The sequence below is a fragment of the Xiphophorus maculatus genome, chromosome 19 (assembly GCF_002775205.1).
Source record: "Xiphophorus maculatus strain JP 163 A chromosome 19, X_maculatus-5.0-male, whole genome shotgun sequence".
In the NCBI taxonomy this organism is placed as follows: Eukaryota; Metazoa; Chordata; class Actinopteri; order Cyprinodontiformes; family Poeciliidae; genus Xiphophorus; species Xiphophorus maculatus.
Window position 1 is genome coordinate 10,472,099 of NC_036461.1, and position 18,321 is coordinate 10,490,419.

The 18,321-nt window shown below is 38.3% G+C and overlaps 1 protein-coding gene across 1 annotated transcript in view; it reads left to right on the top strand.

The window, feature by feature from the left end:
• The first annotated feature begins 4,262 nt into the window (after positions 1–4,262).
• Positions 4,263–18,321, top strand: part of akt1 (AKT serine/threonine kinase 1) — a 43,818-nt gene continuing 29,759 nt past the window's right edge. Inside the window, exons 1-2 of the mRNA XM_023352600.1 lie at positions 4,263–4,435; positions 12,766–12,942. Of these exons, the coding sequence (XP_023208368.1) occupies positions 12,897–12,942 (46 nt within the window). The 5' untranslated portion in view covers positions 4,263–4,435; positions 12,766–12,896. The remainder of the gene's footprint in view (positions 4,436–12,765; positions 12,943–18,321) is intronic.

Genomic DNA, 18,321 nt, shown 5'->3' on the forward strand with positions numbered 1-18,321 from the left:
TACAAAAGACCGCTTTTATTAAATCCTTTGAAAAGCAATGAGTAAAACACCATCCTGAGTTTCCTCTGTAATCATTAAGGCAATAGGCGGTGACAATGTGAAGAAACAGGGGCTCGAAGTTGCAGCTGCTCATCCCGTGGCCCCTCTGTCTCCCTTCCTCCCCCCTCTGGCCCTTCTTGTGCTCCCCCAACTGCTTCAGTCACCTTTGCCCCATGTTCCAGCTGTCGTGCGCTTTGAAAGGGCCATTTGCAGCTCCTTGCAGCCTCCTGACACAGAAGGGAGTGAGCAATGTGACTGGAGACGGCAGCCACTTGTTGGAAGGGGCCACCAGATAGATTCTTATCCCCTTAGTACTTTATTCCATTTTTAGTGCGGCTGTTACCAGCAGACTATAAGAACTAGACTAAACTTAACAAAAGATGTAAAACTAACAGAATCGTGATGAATTAAAAGTGAGGGTATGCAAAAACACAATTTATCATTCAGCACCAAAGCACAGAGACACAGTCACATCCTTCCAGGGGCAGTGATGTGGATAAGAATAGGAGCCTTGGCCCCGTGTTTCTCATACCCTGGCAAACGTAGGCACCCAACAGAGGAGGGGTGTGTGTGTTCACAGGGCAAGACAAAGCAGTGGTTGTGCCTGGGGACCGTGGCCTCAGCGGAGAGAGGCTCGGCACGGTGAAGGTTCTCACACACTGGAAAAAAAAAAAAAAACGATAGAGACAGAGAGAACGAGAGTGGGGGGAGATGGGGACAGCAAGAACACTTCCTGGAGGTTCATTCTTCCTCCCTGCAATCATCAATGGCATTCTCCCCCTGACCCACTCCTCTCCCAGACAAACAAAAGACCCCACATTCCAGTGTAGCCTGACTGGCCAACCAGCCAGCCAGCCACATCTTTCTCCCCACTGCACCAGTGTCTCATGGTGGCAGTGGGTTGAACTGTGGGTGTTAGTCTGAGAAGGTTTGTGCTTCAGGAAAAAAAAACAATTGCCTCACTTAACATCACCTTTTTTAATATACTTTTAGAAAATCAATATATTTCACAGAACTTGAGTAGAGCTATACCAGATGTTCACTGCAGATTTTCTGCACAAAATCTCTACATGCAGTGCCTTATATATATATATATATATATATATATATATATATATATATATATATATATATATATATATATATATATATATATATTCCCACCTCTCAAACCACAAAAACTTGGAATTTTATGTTACAGACTAGTAACACATTATTAACAAATAGAAACCTGAAAAGAGTGGTGTACATTTATTTTTAAGGTCCACTTTATTAATAAAGAAAGTCAGTGCAATTGAATGCCTTGAGATGTTAACTAATTTGCAAAGATAATCCACCTCTGTGTAAAATGACCTCAGTCTAAATGCAGCTGAAATGTGAAGGTCTCAGAGGTTTGATAGAGATTATCAGTGAAGAGATAAATTCAGGAAGACCAAGCAACAGCTCAGACACACCAGGGATAAAGCTGGAGAAAAATTTAAAGAAGAGTTAGGTTAAAAAAAGATATCCCGAGCTTTTAATATTTCCAAATGTTTTGGGTTTTTTTTTTGACAAAATAAAGACATTTGAAATATTTCACTATATGTGTATAATGAATCTGGTCACTTTTTAAAATGACTCTCAAACATAATGAACTTTTTCATAACATTCTTATTTTCTTAAGCAGTGACTGCAATCAAGTATTTTTTGAAGTACTAAGAGATGGGAGCTCCATCAAAAAGCAAAACAATAGTAAAATGTATGGGATTCCCTCTGTGAGGTCTGTTTGTATTATGACAGGAACAGCCAGGCAAAGCTGACTCATGGTAACAGTGACGAACACATCACAGAGTAAGTGTCAAAATAAGAGGAAATGACAGTAGAATAGACTCGGAAATAGAGGGCACACAGACAATAAATGTTTCATCACAGAAGGAAGTCTAGTGGCAGTCGCTGGAATCCTGTCATCCACTAGTTACTTACTGCACTGATGTGTTTTATTGTACCTCTACTACAACATTATTTAAACTTAACTATGTATCTTTAGAAGGCAGAGGAAGAAATAGGGATCAAACACCACACCCAGGAAGTCATTGTATAAGGATGTTTTAAAATTATGCAGTCTGAATCTCATTTGCAGCACTTCAGCTTTTCACACACTTGTAAACATGTGGGAACTAAGAAGGCCAACTGATGCTGTTTTGAAAGTAAGCTGGATTTTCTGGAGAATAGCATCTGTTGCCAACATGTGTGAGCTCTGGGCTGCAGGCACTTCTGTTTAGCACCTAGAGTCTTTTAAAAATCATTGTTCTATAAATCCAATAAATACACATCTTCGTTACTTTCACGTTTGTTTTATTATCTAAATGACAGTTCTTGTAATAAAGTTTATTAGGAATGAAATGTTCCATTTTGAATTGTTTCCCTTTTTCAAACAATTTCAAAGCAAAGTAGTTAGTAGTTTGAAGCACAATTACAACGCTTTGTAAAAAGTATTGGTATCCCTTCAGTTTAACAACCAACCACAACTAGAACCACAAAACACAGTGTTTGAGTGAGATTTTATTTTTTTAATAGTCAGAAAAAAAACAGACCAACACAAGTTACCACATAATTCTAAAGAAGATTTTTTTTTATGAAAATTATATTTTGTGAGTAAAATAGTAATTTGTGGAATAATTTCTAATTATTCCAAATCATTTGTAAAATGTCTCTGTACATCTAGAGATTGATATCTTTGTCTGCAATATTTGTCTTTGTCTGCAATCTTCCTTGTAACATAGCTCAAGCTCAGACAGACTGGACTGAGAGCATCTGTGAACATCAGTTACACATCAGGTTTTTCCACTTATACTCAAATAACCAGTCTGAATGCTGACTGGGCCGTTCTAGTATACGGATATTTTGATATTTTGATCTAATCTATTTTATTGTAGCCCTGACTATATGGCTACCCTGCTGAAAGGTGAACCTTCACCCAAATCTTAGGTCTTTTGCAACAGGTCCCCCCCTCCTGTACTGAGCATCATCATCAGCTTCATTGTAGCTGCTGAAGTAAAGCATTGCCTCAGCATGATGCTGCCACTACTACGTTTTACTGTATTCAGTATAACATATAGTGTCATATTGAATACAAAGATACATTCCAACAGTATGCCTTTACACTGCCAGAAGACAAGGTTTGCAGTGTTAATTGTCCACTATCCAGTATTTTTCATGCTAAGTTTATTTATGGACTCGCTTGACAGAAAAATAAATTTCTTCCATATTTGCTATATATCCTTAAGTGGCCTATGACAAATTTAAACATTATTTTAATGGCTTTCCCTGAACAGTGGTTTTCTTCTTGCCCCTTTCCATGAAAGTTAGAGTGCACAACTAATAGATGTCCTCTTGAGCACCTAGGCCATGTTTTCACTGGCATGATTTGGTTGAAGATTGTACCAGTTGCTTTTTATGGATGTCAAATAGAAAAGTTCTTCATGATATCTTTTTACAACTCAATCTTGACTACAATGATGAAATTCTTTCTCAAAATCATTCTTAAGGCCAAATTAGTCTCCACAGATATTTTTTTCTTTCTTCTCCTCAGCTAAAGAGCACAACAATTAAAATACCAAAAAAAACAACAACAACAACAAGTTACCGGCCCAGAAGCAGGTTTTCTTGATTTAGTCCTCAGATTTTATTCTGTAGTTTTATGAGACATCAAATTACAGTATGCTTATCCAGATGAACAATTTCAAATTGTGGACAGTTGCTGAATAATCTCACCATTACATGTAAATTTACAGTGCTGTTTGTCAAAAGTTTACATACACTCACAATCAGCATCAATGTCACATTAATCTTAACCTTTTATTGATGCTTTAAAACAATTATTTTTCTTTCCATGGAGGAAGGATTAGACAACATCTAACTTGAATCATCTAACTAATTTTCAAAAATAAAAACTGGGTGCTTCTGTTTGAATTTATTGTGTATTTTCTTAAATTTTGTATGTTTGTGTATGTTTACAGGATATTTGTATTCCATCCTTCTATCCTACTTCTAGAACTGAATCAGTTCAATAAATGAACCTTTTAAAGATATATTGCTGTGTTGAGATGCACCTGCATTACTGGGAACTACCTTAGATAAAACAGAGGGTTCATCGAGGCCAATGCACATGTTTTTTTCAATGACACTCCTCCAGTGAACGCGACTGATATGCGGTGGGCGATAGGACCCGGGAGACGGCGGGCTGCCACAGAGGCACAGCAGACAGCGCGTTTGGGAGGTGTAGTGGAAGAAAGGCAAAGAGAAACGGAGTAAATGAGAGCACTTCTGTCCACATTGTTGAAGGACTTACCAACTTAAAACACCGCCGAAGCACCAAAGTATAATGAGACGGGCACACTGTTGAGCTGCTGTCCAGGTAAATGTCCGTCTTTTCCTTCGCATGGTTGTTTACAAGAGGCCGAGAGCTAAAACAGGGTAGGTCCCCATTGTACTTAACATGAGATGCGGTTATTCTCACCCAAGCTGCCCCGCTAGGCCCCTTTCTATCGCTAAAAGCAAACCTGGAGTTAGCCACTTTTGTGGCTTCTCTTTACCGATGGAGCTACTCCACAAGAAAAGTCGGCTTCTAAATACAACTTAAAGAATTATTATGCAGCATTTAAGCCACTTTTCGAGATGTAAACCACTCAGTTTATGACAATGACCTCAGCGAACACGCCAGAGAATCTGCTTTTGCTTGAAACTGTCCACCTCTGCTGGAAAAGTTGTTTTTGCTGGAGCTTCGTGGCCCCGGGAGGCGAATGAAAACAAATGAGCTCAACAAGAGGAGGGCAGCTCATTCATTGTTTAATAAAAACTACCTCTGTATTTGTTTATCTGCTCGATTGCCAGACGTTTAATCTTTGTTGTTTTAAATTTTCACAGTAACAGATAACAGTAGCCCACCTTTGTTGTGACTCTCAAAATGGGGCCTTTTAACTCCCTTGGTCCACAATTTAGAACTTCAGGGAGGTCTTAAGGGAGAAAAGTGGCCACAACAGTGTTATTTTGTAGTTTTCCACTCTAGTAATCAGTGCAATGAGATAATGCATGTTTTTCAAGTCTTCACTGTCATTATCAACACCACCTACAGCAATGACAGTTGTTCGTATCTGCTCTAAATCACTGAGTTTATTTGTGCGAGCGTGTTGAAAAGCATGTTGATGGAAGTTTAACGTTACTATGCAGTGATTTCTATTTTTAAAACCAGCAAGTTTATGCTAACAATAAAAACAGAGATGGGTTACAAAGCATTGACTTCCACTGTTTTTATTTATTTTTGAATGTGCAGTAGGGGGAAGATAAAACACAAACTCTGATTTGTGTGTATTTAGGATAACATCACAATGGGTACAAGAGTGGAGAAGGTTGACCAATTCATACTCCATTTTATACCTTGCAGTTCTGTTACCCCCTTGCAGTTCTGTGAGTAAACAAGCCATTTACTCACATAGACTGTGCATCACTTTACTTTTACTGAAAACTTTCAATTACACTCAATATTTTGAATTATATCTCTCCTGGGTAACTCTAAATAACCTACTAGTGGTAAATATTGAGTCGTATAACTTGCATTTCATTCGAATTAAAGATAAAGTACAAAGTCTAAAGGTTTAAAAAAAAAGCCAATTCCTGTAAAGGATGAGACCATTTGAATCCTTTCCATGTTTGTGAAACATTGCAGTTTGCAGACATATAACACACAGTTACTGTCAGACCAAAACCTTACATCTAAAGATAAAAAAGTGCAACTTGCAGTTCACCATGAGTAAAGTATAGAAGCTTGCTTTAAGTAGTTTAATGTCAAAGTGGGTATGAAACTTGAAGGGTACAACTTGGTCAGGACAAAAAGTCCCAAGGTAGAAGACATCATTTCGAAACCACATAAAGTTGAATACAAAATTAGCAGAACTGCAAAGGTGGTGAAAATGGTGATGTGAATGAAATACTCCACACCCATAGTGACTATTATATTGACAATGTGGCAAATAAGTTACTTTTGACAAATTTTAATATTAATTCTCACACTTTCTAGTAGTATTTGAGAAGGGATTCAGCTTTATGATAGTTTGACTACCCAAAGCCGTGATGCAGTGGATGGAAAAGCAGACTCGTATGCATTCATCCATTTATTATTTTTTTAAAGATATTTGTTTTCTGTGGATTTTTGCCACTTGCCAAACGAGTTAAAGCTGTTCTCCAGGTGTATCACTTTGAATGGGTATGGGTTTTTCCAGTAACGTGGTACTTCCTGCAGTCTGAAATCTTGACTACTTTAGCTCACCTGAAGAACTACTTTCTGAAGGTCAAGCAATGGGATTTTATTTCCTTTTTCTTACTTCCTCCTTCTGTTGTTGACTGGAAGAATGGCAATGGTTTGGGCTGTACTCCAGGTGCATGCATGGTGCAATCAAGTGTTATAAGTGGGGCCTGTTTGGTGGTCACTTTTAGTGGTTAGTAGCTAATAGTGTTTTATTGCAACTTGATTACTGTATCAATTAAATGTCTTTTGATGATCTGTCCCTTGTGGTCTGTTGTGACTCACTTCACTCACCACTTTAATTTGTTTTATTGCTCAACATTCCTGAGATCCATTTAGTGTGATATACACCTCCACTGATGACTGAAACATTTTGCAGCAATTGTTCAGAATGCAATTAAACAATTTTTTTTTAAAACAAGTTACTTTGAAAAGATGCACATAAAGGGAAAATAAATGTGGATATACACAAAAGAAGTGTGATTAGTTGCCAAATTCCATTTGTAATTTCTGTAGAAAGTTGTTGTCTTCTAGAGTAGAGGTATTCTTGATTAAATGAGCTATAACAAAACAAATAAACAAAAAATCTGGCTTGTTGTTGTATAGAGTGATATATATATTTTTTCTGCAGTAGTTTGACAAGTGTTTTTAAAAACAAGTCTATTCATCTGATTTAAGTTTAAGATTGGATTTGTCCTAAACGTTTTCTACACTGTAATCTCCGCGTGTCTCCGTTTCCCAGAGTTGTAGAACAACACTGTCCCCAGGCATGCTGTACCCTTCATGCCTTCAAGTGTCAGAATGTTTGTACCGGTCATGAGACTACGTCGGACCGTTTGTGTGTACCCAACGGGGGCCTGGCATGTGACCCGGCGAAGACGCAACAAGCTGGCGTAATGAAGGAGCCGGTGACTTGCTTGGCTCGCTCAATGTTCTGTTTTTGAAAATACCAGTCACCTCCCACCCAATACCCCTTCGCAGTTCTGTTGACGTAAACGGTTACATGCGGAATCTGAGGAGTGTTGTTTGAAATCTTGAGGCTTTAAGCAGACAAATGCAGACCTGCTTGGGACATGTGAGGTTTTATTAACTCTGCTTGTGTTCTCTTTGCCATTTGATTTGAACGTTCTTTGAAATGGGCTTTAGTTTGTCTGAATTGCTTAAAAGTAAATGCATTTACATGAGTCATGAAGGTTTTGCTTTTCAGGCCATTGCAACACATCTACTATTCTGTCATGGTTGCTCGGTTACAGTTGCTGCAATATTCTTATTATCAATGGTCTATTTTCAGGGAACTTGAAAGAGGAACTTGGGACTGTATAGTAGTTCATACTAATACCAGTTCCACTGTGGCATTTGAAAGCAAACAAGTGCTGCCTCAGGGGCTAGTTTCACTAACAAGTGAGATTATTTGATCTTCTCGATTCTTTGCGATCATTTTGGATAATTGTTCAACCTTCTGTAGCGGCAAATCTGCTGCCGACTCATCTTGTTTACCTAGAAAACGGAGGAGAAACGGTTTCTATTTATCTGTGATGACGGAAGTGGTGTGGTGATGTCGGCCTGATTTTCTGCTTCCTGCCTGAAATGCATGGGACCGTCCTGTCTGGCTCACTGACAGGCTCGGTGTGTGGCATCTTCTGAAGCATGACACTGATTTGCATTGAATGGGGTGTCTCTTCCACCCTCCCTCTCTCACCACCTCCAGCCTCTTTCTACCCTCCTGAAGCTGGAGCCAGAAAGATGAATGATTGAAAACCGCCCCTGACATGAGTACATCCACGCAGGCAGGCGGTGGCCCAGAGGCCTGTGGACCATGTGACCCGCTGTCGGGGTACTGGGTTCATTTAGTGGCTGCTGGCTGCAGCACTGGCAGCAGCCCAGCTTTTTCCATACAGGCTGCAGTAGCAACAGGTTGCTGCTATTAAAACAGCAGCGCTCTGTTGCGGCTCCAGAGCCAGTCCTTGTGCATGTGTTGCTTCTTAAACTGTGATTCTGTGTGTGATCAAGTTTGTTTATGCGATGTATCCCAGTGTGTGTATAATGTGTTCATGCCTGTGTCACGGAGTGCAGTCTTGAAGCTGAAAGGATCAGATGGTTTGAACAAACCCCAGTTTTGAGTTTCACTTGGTGTCCGTATTCCTTAAGTCTGAGCAAAAATTAATTCTGCTTATGATGGTTTAATCTCAATTCTGCTCACTTGTAGAAGTGAGAACAGCATCACAGCAGAAATGTGTTGATCACACACTCAGTGACAGATGTAGTTAGGCCCTCGGCTGTAGTGATATGACTTGTTGTCTGTCAATAGACACATTCACTTCCTGTTGTTTGGCCTCGCCAGTAAACTGAATGAGGCCAGTGAAACGCAGTTCTTTCTCTCTCTCTCTGCTTTGATGGCTTTTCTCTGATGCAGCTGCAGAAAAATTGATTTTAGTCAATGGTCAGGAATTGCCTGGTGTTCTGTGAGATATTTGTGTACGCAAGCATGCCAATTGATCATTGTTTTCCTTCTGCCCTGCATTCAAAGCAGCCTGTATATTCTATAAAGTTGGCTCGAATGGATCAAAGTGCCAAGTGTTTTTGTAGTGATAGCCTGCAGGGTTTTAGTGTGAGCTGTTGATGGATGACTGATAAGTGTTTTGGATTTTAGCCAGATTATCAGATGACTCTGTATGCCTTTTAACCATACATACTGTGCCTTACAAATATATCCACATCCCTTGAAGATTGAGATTTTAATCAAAATATGGAAAAGCTCAGAGTATTTCATCTTATTGAGTGAAACAAATTGGCAAGTAATGTTATGCTGAAGCAAAAAGATAAATGGTTTTGTAAATTAAACTGAAAAGTGTGGTGTGCATATGTATTCAGCCCCTTTAAATTGATACTCTTAAATGAACTCCAATATAGTAACCTGATTAGTAAATTGAGTGATGTGTAAATTAATGTCAGTAGAAATATAGCTGTCTGTGAAGGCCCCAGATGTTTGTTGGGAGAACGTTGGCAAACAGCATCATGGAGAATCTTAACAATTATGATCAAAACATTTCAAGCAATCTTACTTAGTAGCCATTTTTGTCTAATAATATTTGTGTTGCATTATGGGTCAAAATAACTTTTAAAAAAATGCTTAAAATATGACAGGACTTTAAACGGTAGCAAGTGCTGCACATCTGGACATTCACTTTTATTAAAAATATTTTTAATTGCTTAATAAGAAGCCATGACCATATACTGTTAAATTGTTTTAAACAAATTTATAGTGTTTTTTTAGGAACCTACTTGAATATTGATAATAAATTGAGGTGAAAGCAGTTGTTTTTTTTTCTTTTCTTCTGATGCATTACGAACTCCAAAATCAGTTAAACATTAAAAAAAATATTTTGGTAGCCAACAATTAACTGTTCCAAATATTAGGAACAAATTATTGTTTAAATAGAAGTGAACTATTTTTACTTTTTATGAGTATGCTCCTAAAATCTTCCAAGATATTGAAAAGAACGAGATCACAGATACAAGCGGCCGAAATGGGTTTTCTCAGTAGGGTGTCTGGGCTCTCCCTTAGAGATAGAGTGAGAAGCTCAGTCATCCGGGAGGGAATCAGAGTAGAGCCGCTGCTCCTTCACATCGAGAGGAGCCAGTTGAGGCCGCTTGGGGATCTGGTCAGGATGCCCGAGCGGCCTCAACTGGTGGCTCAGCTGGTGGCTCAGGATATAGATTTTGTGTATCTATTACACAAAATCTCAATAAAGTAGATTTAAGTTGACAATATTTGAAAAAGTTCCAGGCTTTATGAATACTTTTGCAAAGCACCATGAACTGTCATATTTCTGGATTTCAGAATAAACAATGTGTCTGCACTCAAGAAGACATTTTGCAAATGTGGTGTTTGTTTTTTTGTGGCATTTTGCACATCTAATAAAGAACAGAAGTTGTTCTCTAAACTTGGAATAAATTGTTCTTCATTGATTAGATTTTTGTGATTGGTAAATATTTTGAAGTTGACATTATGAACAAATTTGAGCATGTTTTATTGGTGAGTAGCAAGGCTAGTACAAGAACAGCTGTCTGTTATAGATCTTTACCTTTTCTGTGATTGCCTTAAATCTGCCAATGTTTCCATACTTACCATGTTCATAATGTCATTAAGAGAGAACCTTCCAGACTTGATGAACCATAGAAATGTCTAGACATAGAAAACAATTTTCTTTTAATTTGCTTCTTGCATCTCTGTGCTTCTTACTTCAATTTTTAATACTTACTCATGCTAAGATTACCTTTGATTCATCTTTCTTCAGTAACAACTTGCATTCTGAATATTGTTGTTACCACAACCTGGTAGTACTTTTGTATGGTGCATTTAATGACTAGATAAAGGTCCAATTTTTGAGTATTAAACCAGGATTTTCTGTTAACTAGCCAAATTTGTGGTTTTTCTCGATTACTTTAGGTCATGAGATCTCGAACTGATCAAAAAAGTTCAGGTTCTTTAAAAAATAGTTACAGTAACCCTTAAGTGTCAAATCACAAACTCCAGATTGGATTACAACTACAGACTAATCTTTTTTTTTTTTTTTTTTTTTTTACCCCTCCAGGTAGGTCTTTTTTTTGTGGGCTCTAGTGTCCCTTTTACGAAAGTAGGCTGACAGGAATGGGGAAGGAGAGGAGGGAAGACATGCGGCAAATGTCGCCGGGTCCGGGAGTCGAACCCGTGACGGCCGCGTCGAGGACTCAAGGCCTCCAAATATGGGTCGCGCTAACCCCTACGCCACCACGGCACGCCCTAACTACAGACTAATCTCATTGCTCCTAATGTGTTAGACTTGACTGAAATTGTATTTGCCTCACATCTTTTCTGCAATATGCCTTTTTAAATTCTTGCATAAACATCACTGCAAACATGATTAATAATATTGTTGCAGAAATTTTAACTATGACACGCTAACCCAACTGACTGAAACTTTAGGTTATAAACACTTGTGTGTCTGAGCGGTTACCCGCACTCCTCCACAGCTTGATGAGCAGCCAGATTTTTAGTTTTGTTTTCAAGCGCCACCACCTCGGCACAATAGATCTGATGTGTGTGAATAGAGAGAAACGATTCACATAAAAATATTGACTCCACTTCAGTGAGCCCTGATGTGTTTTCACCTTTAACCACACAAAGCTGGCATATGGCTGTGCAGTGCTTGCGTTTTAGATGCTCATGCATTGCAGCAGTGCTTTGCATTGTGTGTATTTAACTTGCATGTTGACAACTGAGACAATCTCATCCATTTGGGTCTCTACAGGAACTTATTTTAATTTTCAATTTCAAACCTTTGAAAAGTTAAAGGATACGTCCAGATTTCCGATATAGGTCTGAAATTTGGTAAGCTAAGTCATTGCTTGTTTTGTTTGTTTTTTTATTGCTTTTTCATCTTTTTGAGAAGATTGCTGGTGGCTTAGAGGAATTCGGGTGCCATTTCATTTTGAACAAAATGTGCTACAATGTGCCTTTAGGTTTATAGAGGATACAAACTAGAGCAATCTAAGGTCAGTTTGAAAGTAAGAAAAGGTCATTTACTATAGTTCTTTTATTCATATATATATAAGTAGTTCTTAAATGAGGTACTGGAATGTGCAGAAACTATGATCCACATGGATTCCTGCTATCCACTGCACAAGTAATTAAACTTAAGACAATTAAATTTAGCGGTTTTTGTTAGTCATTCCGTTTACTAAATTATGCAGCCGATAAACTGCTTCTGTTTATTTGACTGTATTGCAAATATTGCACTTCCCAAATGCACATAATACATGTTAGCAAGTCGCAACCACTTGAGTTTAGCAAAGCATTTATGCCATTTATTTACTGGCTGATATTGATTTATCAAAAAAAAATTTAAGTCCTCCACCTCACTGGAAACCCCCTCAACTATGAATGTGTCTGTACTGTTTTGATCATATCGAAAGGATTTTAATCACAACAAGTAAAAAAATTTTGCTGCAGCAGAAGCTGAAGGATAAATTTTGATACAAAAGCAAAACAAGCCTGACAGCCTAATAAAGTGTGTAGCTTGTGTGAGAATGATTTGATGTCATCCTTTTTTTTTCTTTTTCTTCAGAGCAGCTCTGGTCATGCGTGGAGGGGAAAACTCCTGGTCTATCAGGAGTGGTTGTGCAGGTTGTGAACAGTGTGGAATTTTCCAGTACGGCAGACTTCATGAATGTCAAAACACACTGCCACGTCATTTGAACCTTGAAATGTTGCAGGTTCCTCTTATTAAAACGACACCACTGTTGCTGCAGCATGTCCTCCTTTGGCTGGGCCATAAAGCACGAGGATCCTCTCAGTTACACTGCTTCCAGTCTGCTTTGTTGACCTGAGGGTTAAAATTTAGACAGATGGAAAAAGATTTTTCACCTCAACTTGGGGCTAATTTTTACGTTTCCTCGAATAATAGGTTACCACCATTGAGAAGGCGGCCTTAAACCCCAGGACCCCATCTGCAGGCTCCTGCATTGGGCTGAGTGAAGGAAGCAAAGTTGTGTCTCTCCTGGTGGGAAACCTGGATCCTCCATCTTGTCCACCAACATGACCAATGTGGTGATCGTCAAGGAGGGATGGCTGCATAAAAGAGGTAAAAACACTGATCATGTGTTTTGGCTGCACATATCTTTCAATATAAATATGCTGCTTGAAGGCAGTACTTGATAGGATTTTAAGGACTGGGCAATTTGGCAAATAATTATATCACATTTTTTCTTTTCTACTTAAATCACAGTTTTTAATTCATCGCAATCTCTTTGGGTCCAAGTACATTTTTAAAGAGTTTTATGAGTTTGGACAATTTTACCAGCTTGTGTCATACAGAAAAAATTTTTTTATTACATTGCCATACTAAAAGCTTACATTCTGTACATTTTGTCTCAAACTGATTTGCCAAAGTCAAAGGGATACATATCTTAATTTAAAAGGTAAACAATTATTACATCTTGACAGGGTACAGGGTGATCTTGCTACATTGCAGTGATTTAATGTTCACAAAATTTGAAATAGCATTTTTTTTTATTTGATCTCTCTCACCAACACAGACAGAATGTCTTGTGCATTACGTTATATCTATCTGGAACAAATAACTTTCTGCAGTCCAGCACATTGTCCACCCAACAATCAGACTATTCTGATTTTTACAAGCAAAGAGGATACTGAAAAGCTGTTACATCAGTTTCAAAATATGCTATTTAAACTGTAGCATGATTTATTTAATGCTTAAGGTCCTTATTGTGAAATTTTGCTATCTCAACAAAATTAAGCACTTTTCTCTGACCCGAAAGTGTCCAGTCTTCTTGCTACACACCATATTTGAAGTACTAGAGGGGGAAGGTGATTCAACAGTGTTGTTCTTTGTACATATTTGCATGTATTGTAGGGATTAATTGTTTTTAACAAGCAATAAGTTGTTGAATTTCCCTTTTGAAGAAATCTACTTGATCTGTTTTAAGAAAAAAGTTTTCTTAAACAGTGCAACTTATTGTTTAATACGAACAATTTGTTTTAAATAATTGTGCTAGCAGTCCAAATATTGGATACAGTCATTCTAAAGGCCACAAATGGCCTCTGGGCTGCACTCTGGACACTCCATACAAAAGCTGGTGTCAAGCCTAAACTTGCGTCTACTTTACAAGGCAGCCAGTGGCAGCTGGAGGAGGCGAATAATACTCCATGTATTGGGGACAAAAATGTATTTATGCTTTTTGTATATTTTTATTTTTAAAAAATGCTAAGAATTAGCACTGTCTTAGATGGTGGGTTTTTATAAAAGAAAGTTTGACCACTGTCGCCAGATACGGCTTTAATGGTAATATGGTAATTTTATTTTAGAATGTCAATACTTTAAAACTTGTAACTGTTTCATCCCTGCAACCATAAAGCTAGTTTATGAAGCCAAAGGAGAAAGAGGAACCCGAGCATCCGAGCAAGAACATAGAACTATGTTACACAGAATGTGCATAGAAAAACAGCAAAGCACCCCCATGTCCTTAATTTTTTCCTCTGATCAAAGTTTCTCAAAACGCTGCTTGAAAGATCAAATTAAGCCTTTTTCCCAACAGCATGAAGTTGAAAGGTCTAAAAGATGCATTGGAGGGGCTTTTTTCTACTCTGCACCACCTTCCTGCTATCTGCTTTAGGTTTTGCTCTCTCATCCTTTGCAGCAGAATGAACCATATGTCATGCAGAAGTTTCCTCTTAAATGTCTTCCTATATCTACTGTACATTCTTCCTCTTTATTTTAAAGACCTTACTTCTACTGAAAATGCTTTTCTTAATTTGTTAACTGCATCCCCCAAAATGAGTATCATTGTGACCTGGCAGTGCTTACTATTTATTGAACAAAAGAAGATTTCTCAGTTTGTGGATGGTTACTCTTTAGCAACGATGAAGCCAAAAAGTCATCCTATTACAGTAACCAGTGGAGATCTCTTTGCATCTGTATTTAATTTTAACACTGTGACTTACTATTTACATTTGACGATAGTGATCGTCTTGCTTTCAAACAACCCCCAACTGTTCAAACATGTAGGTTAACCAAGCTACCACAGAACTCAAACTATGTAAAGAACCTAAAATATGTTCATTGCGCAAAAATATTTTCAAACTCCCTGTTGATGCATGTTTGCGTTCAACTTTAAATTTAGACTTTAAGCATTCATTGGAATTGATCCATTTTCACACTAGTAGTTGAGAATATAACACTGTTTTTTCCCCCAAATGAGCAAGCAGTTTAATTTAAAAAATCTAAGCTGTTAATCTGTAAATTTTGGTTGCAGAGTCCCCTGAGGGGCTCTTTTGAGTCTCCCCCCCACCAACAGTGTTGTGTGGTGTTTGGCATGGTTCTGTGTCAGGCGTGATTCCCGTTGTTTGGACGAAAAGGCATTCCTCACATACCTGCAGGCTTTGAGCAGCTTTATGTGTGCATACTAACTCTGCCTTTCGACTGCGGCTTCCTCACAGAGCTTGCTCCATCACCACCCGGGGCAAAATAAGGATAAGAAACTTTTCCAAAACCACTCAAACCTTCTGGGCTCCGAGCCATAGAATAAGTTTTACTGGAAGAGGGGAAACTGTAACTTAATGGATAAGGTAATAGGAGCAGGTCCCTTACAAAGAGCAGTTTGCTGCTGGGATGTTGCTATAACTTCAAGACTGAGTTCAGTCTCAGGATGATGCGGCTTTTGCTCTCCTCCCACGTAGAGATTGGGTTGTCTTATTTCATTACTGGGAATGTTGGTTTACTAATATATATATTATATTAGATTATACAGTATATATATAATATATATTTTTTTAATTGCATTAACAGCAGCTAAGGAATTGAGGACTAGCTGACATAAAAGCCTTCCTTAAAGTAGCAACTGCAGAGTTTTGGTAAATATCTTAATACAAAACACATTTTTGCAGTGCATCAGAAGTGTCTCTTCTGCTGCATAATGAGTAAATATTTTAATATTTAGTTTTTTTTTATTTTGCCCAGTGGTTCATGGCCAAAATAATATGGACTCCTGCGGTCCATATTAAGCCTTATTTTTATCATTGCCATTTTTTCTTTTAAGTTTATGTTTGCTATGGGAGAGAATTCATGTGATGCAATTACTTAAATTTAAATTGTGCACCATTTTGTGCTTTTGCTTGTAGTCACTTGGGGATTGATTCAGATTTTAAAATTCCTGGTGTTGCATTGTTTTGTTACAAAATGTATTAAAGAAGAGTCAAATTGATTATTATTTTTCATGGTTCAAACGCAGTCTGGAAGATGGAAGCGTGTCATTATTTTCTAGGTCTGGACAAGTACAGAAAAATAAATATGGAGAATTACTTTTATTTAGAGACTTCATTCCCTATCCCTTTGTCCAAAAGTTGTCCTTCCTCCCTTACTTTTTTCTTTTCTTCCTTCCTTCTTTCCTGCCTTGTCTCTCTGTATTTCCGTGTATGCTGTCCAAGCAAGAGGGAGAAATATCTACCTTAAATTCATGGTGAAAATTAAATTTTATATTTTAAAATGAATATAGGAATGAGAATTCTGAAAAGTTGAGTCTGAGTTGTTTAAACATTAAAAGAATTGCAGTCTAAGAATTTAAGCTGAGCAGACAGTGAATTAAACCTTAAATAGTGTCATTTTACAGAGGTCTTAAGCTGTGGGTAGTCATGTTACTTTTTTGCTCCTCTCCTTGTCTTGTCTGAGTCATGAAACTGGCAAATGTCCCTTTTTCCACACCTTTGCTGGTGCTGATAAGAACGGAACATTCTTATTGAGAGCCGGTGTAAAATGTAACTTCAAGATTAGTCAAATAGTGACTGGGATGAGAAAGGCGAGTTTGTATGACAAGTATCCACACACATTAACACACAACTCCTGCAGTGACACCCCTTTACTTATGACACACGCTAAACAAACAACCCGTCAGGAATAATGAGTTGGCATGCTGTCGCAGCCCGGCAGCTGTGGCCTGTGAAATGTCACCCCGAGCCTCCGTGTTTTGATTGGAGGACGTTCGGCCGCTTCCCTGACAGGAAGGCTTTTAGTGTCGCATCACTGTCATACACTCGTTGCCCCAGAGCCACTGCACAGAAGGTGAACCTGCAGCAGCCCTGCTTTGCTGTCCGTCACCTCAGCCAGGCGTCCCGCACCTTCGTCTGAGCTTTTATTTTGTGGCAGTGCCACCCAAGTGACTCAAATCTCTGCGTGGGCATGATAATGAACGGCTCATACAACTGCACCATGCTCATTACTCCCATGTGTGCACCGAAAACATCAATTTAACATCTCAGAAAAGATAAACCTTCATATTTCCATCATTGTTTTGTCTGCGTTCCATGAAACCCAGTCATGCAGTTTTCTACTTGTGCAACTTTACAAAAACCAAACTCATCCTGACTTCATCCTGCCCCAGTAAAAGTTACTGTCTCTTTGTGGTGATTGGATTTCACAGTGGGTCAGTCCCAGGCACAAAGCACAGCCGCTCTAGCATGTTAACTAAACAAAGCCATGCCATTCACTCTTACTCTGATTCTGATTCCTTTCTGATTAGTCATCTTGAACATGCACGTGCAAACTGTTTCAAGACTCCCAAAAGAAACTTGAGCAAGTATTTTGCTTCATACTTTGCAGAGCTAGGGTGTCTGTGTAACTCCACATTCTCAGCCTTGAAAGGTTGTGAACATTTGTTGTAGATTGGCTGCCTTCAGTGATCTCATTCTGAAGGACACACCTTCATACTTTCTTTTTAGGCTTTGTGTCAAAGAAATGTGCTCAAATTGTTGAAGCCTCTTGATGTGCTGGTGTGGAATGGTCAGTTTTACAATGCAGCTGTGAAACTGGCAGAAGTGGTGACTTGAGTCTGCAACTTGGATTGAAGTTGCCGTAATAGTATGCTCAGTCTGTGTCGATTTTTTTGTTGTTGTTGTTGTTGTTGTTTTTTGTAATGTTTCTTGACAGTACTAGCCAGAAAAAGGGGTTAATAGCAACTTAGGTTTTTAGTCTTGAATTCTACCATCTAGCAAGTTGATGGATTACTTAACCAAGTAAGTAATCCATAGACTGCAGCTCTGACAGACTTACACACTTTGGATCTCTGTTTTGCTCCTAAACCTTTGATGTTTATTGTAACATTTAAATTACTGTACACATTTCTCTCATACTGAACTGTTCTAAAAGACTTTGGCTAATTTCCCAACAAACTAAACTTCATTTACATCAGACATCTTATTTCCACACTGGTAAGCTAGTGTCATCACAAAGACACTTAAGATTCTTTAAAATAAAGGCAATTCATGTTAGGGTTTGTTAACAAACTCTAATCTTTCTTAGTAATACAATAAATTGCACTTTGCCCTTTATTTGTTGTAACAACCAGGTAGGACTTACTTATGATGCAATCATTGATTTATAAAAATTTTAATTTATTTAATTTCTGATAAGCTGATCACTAGGCAAAATCAGTGTAGCACATAATGTGCA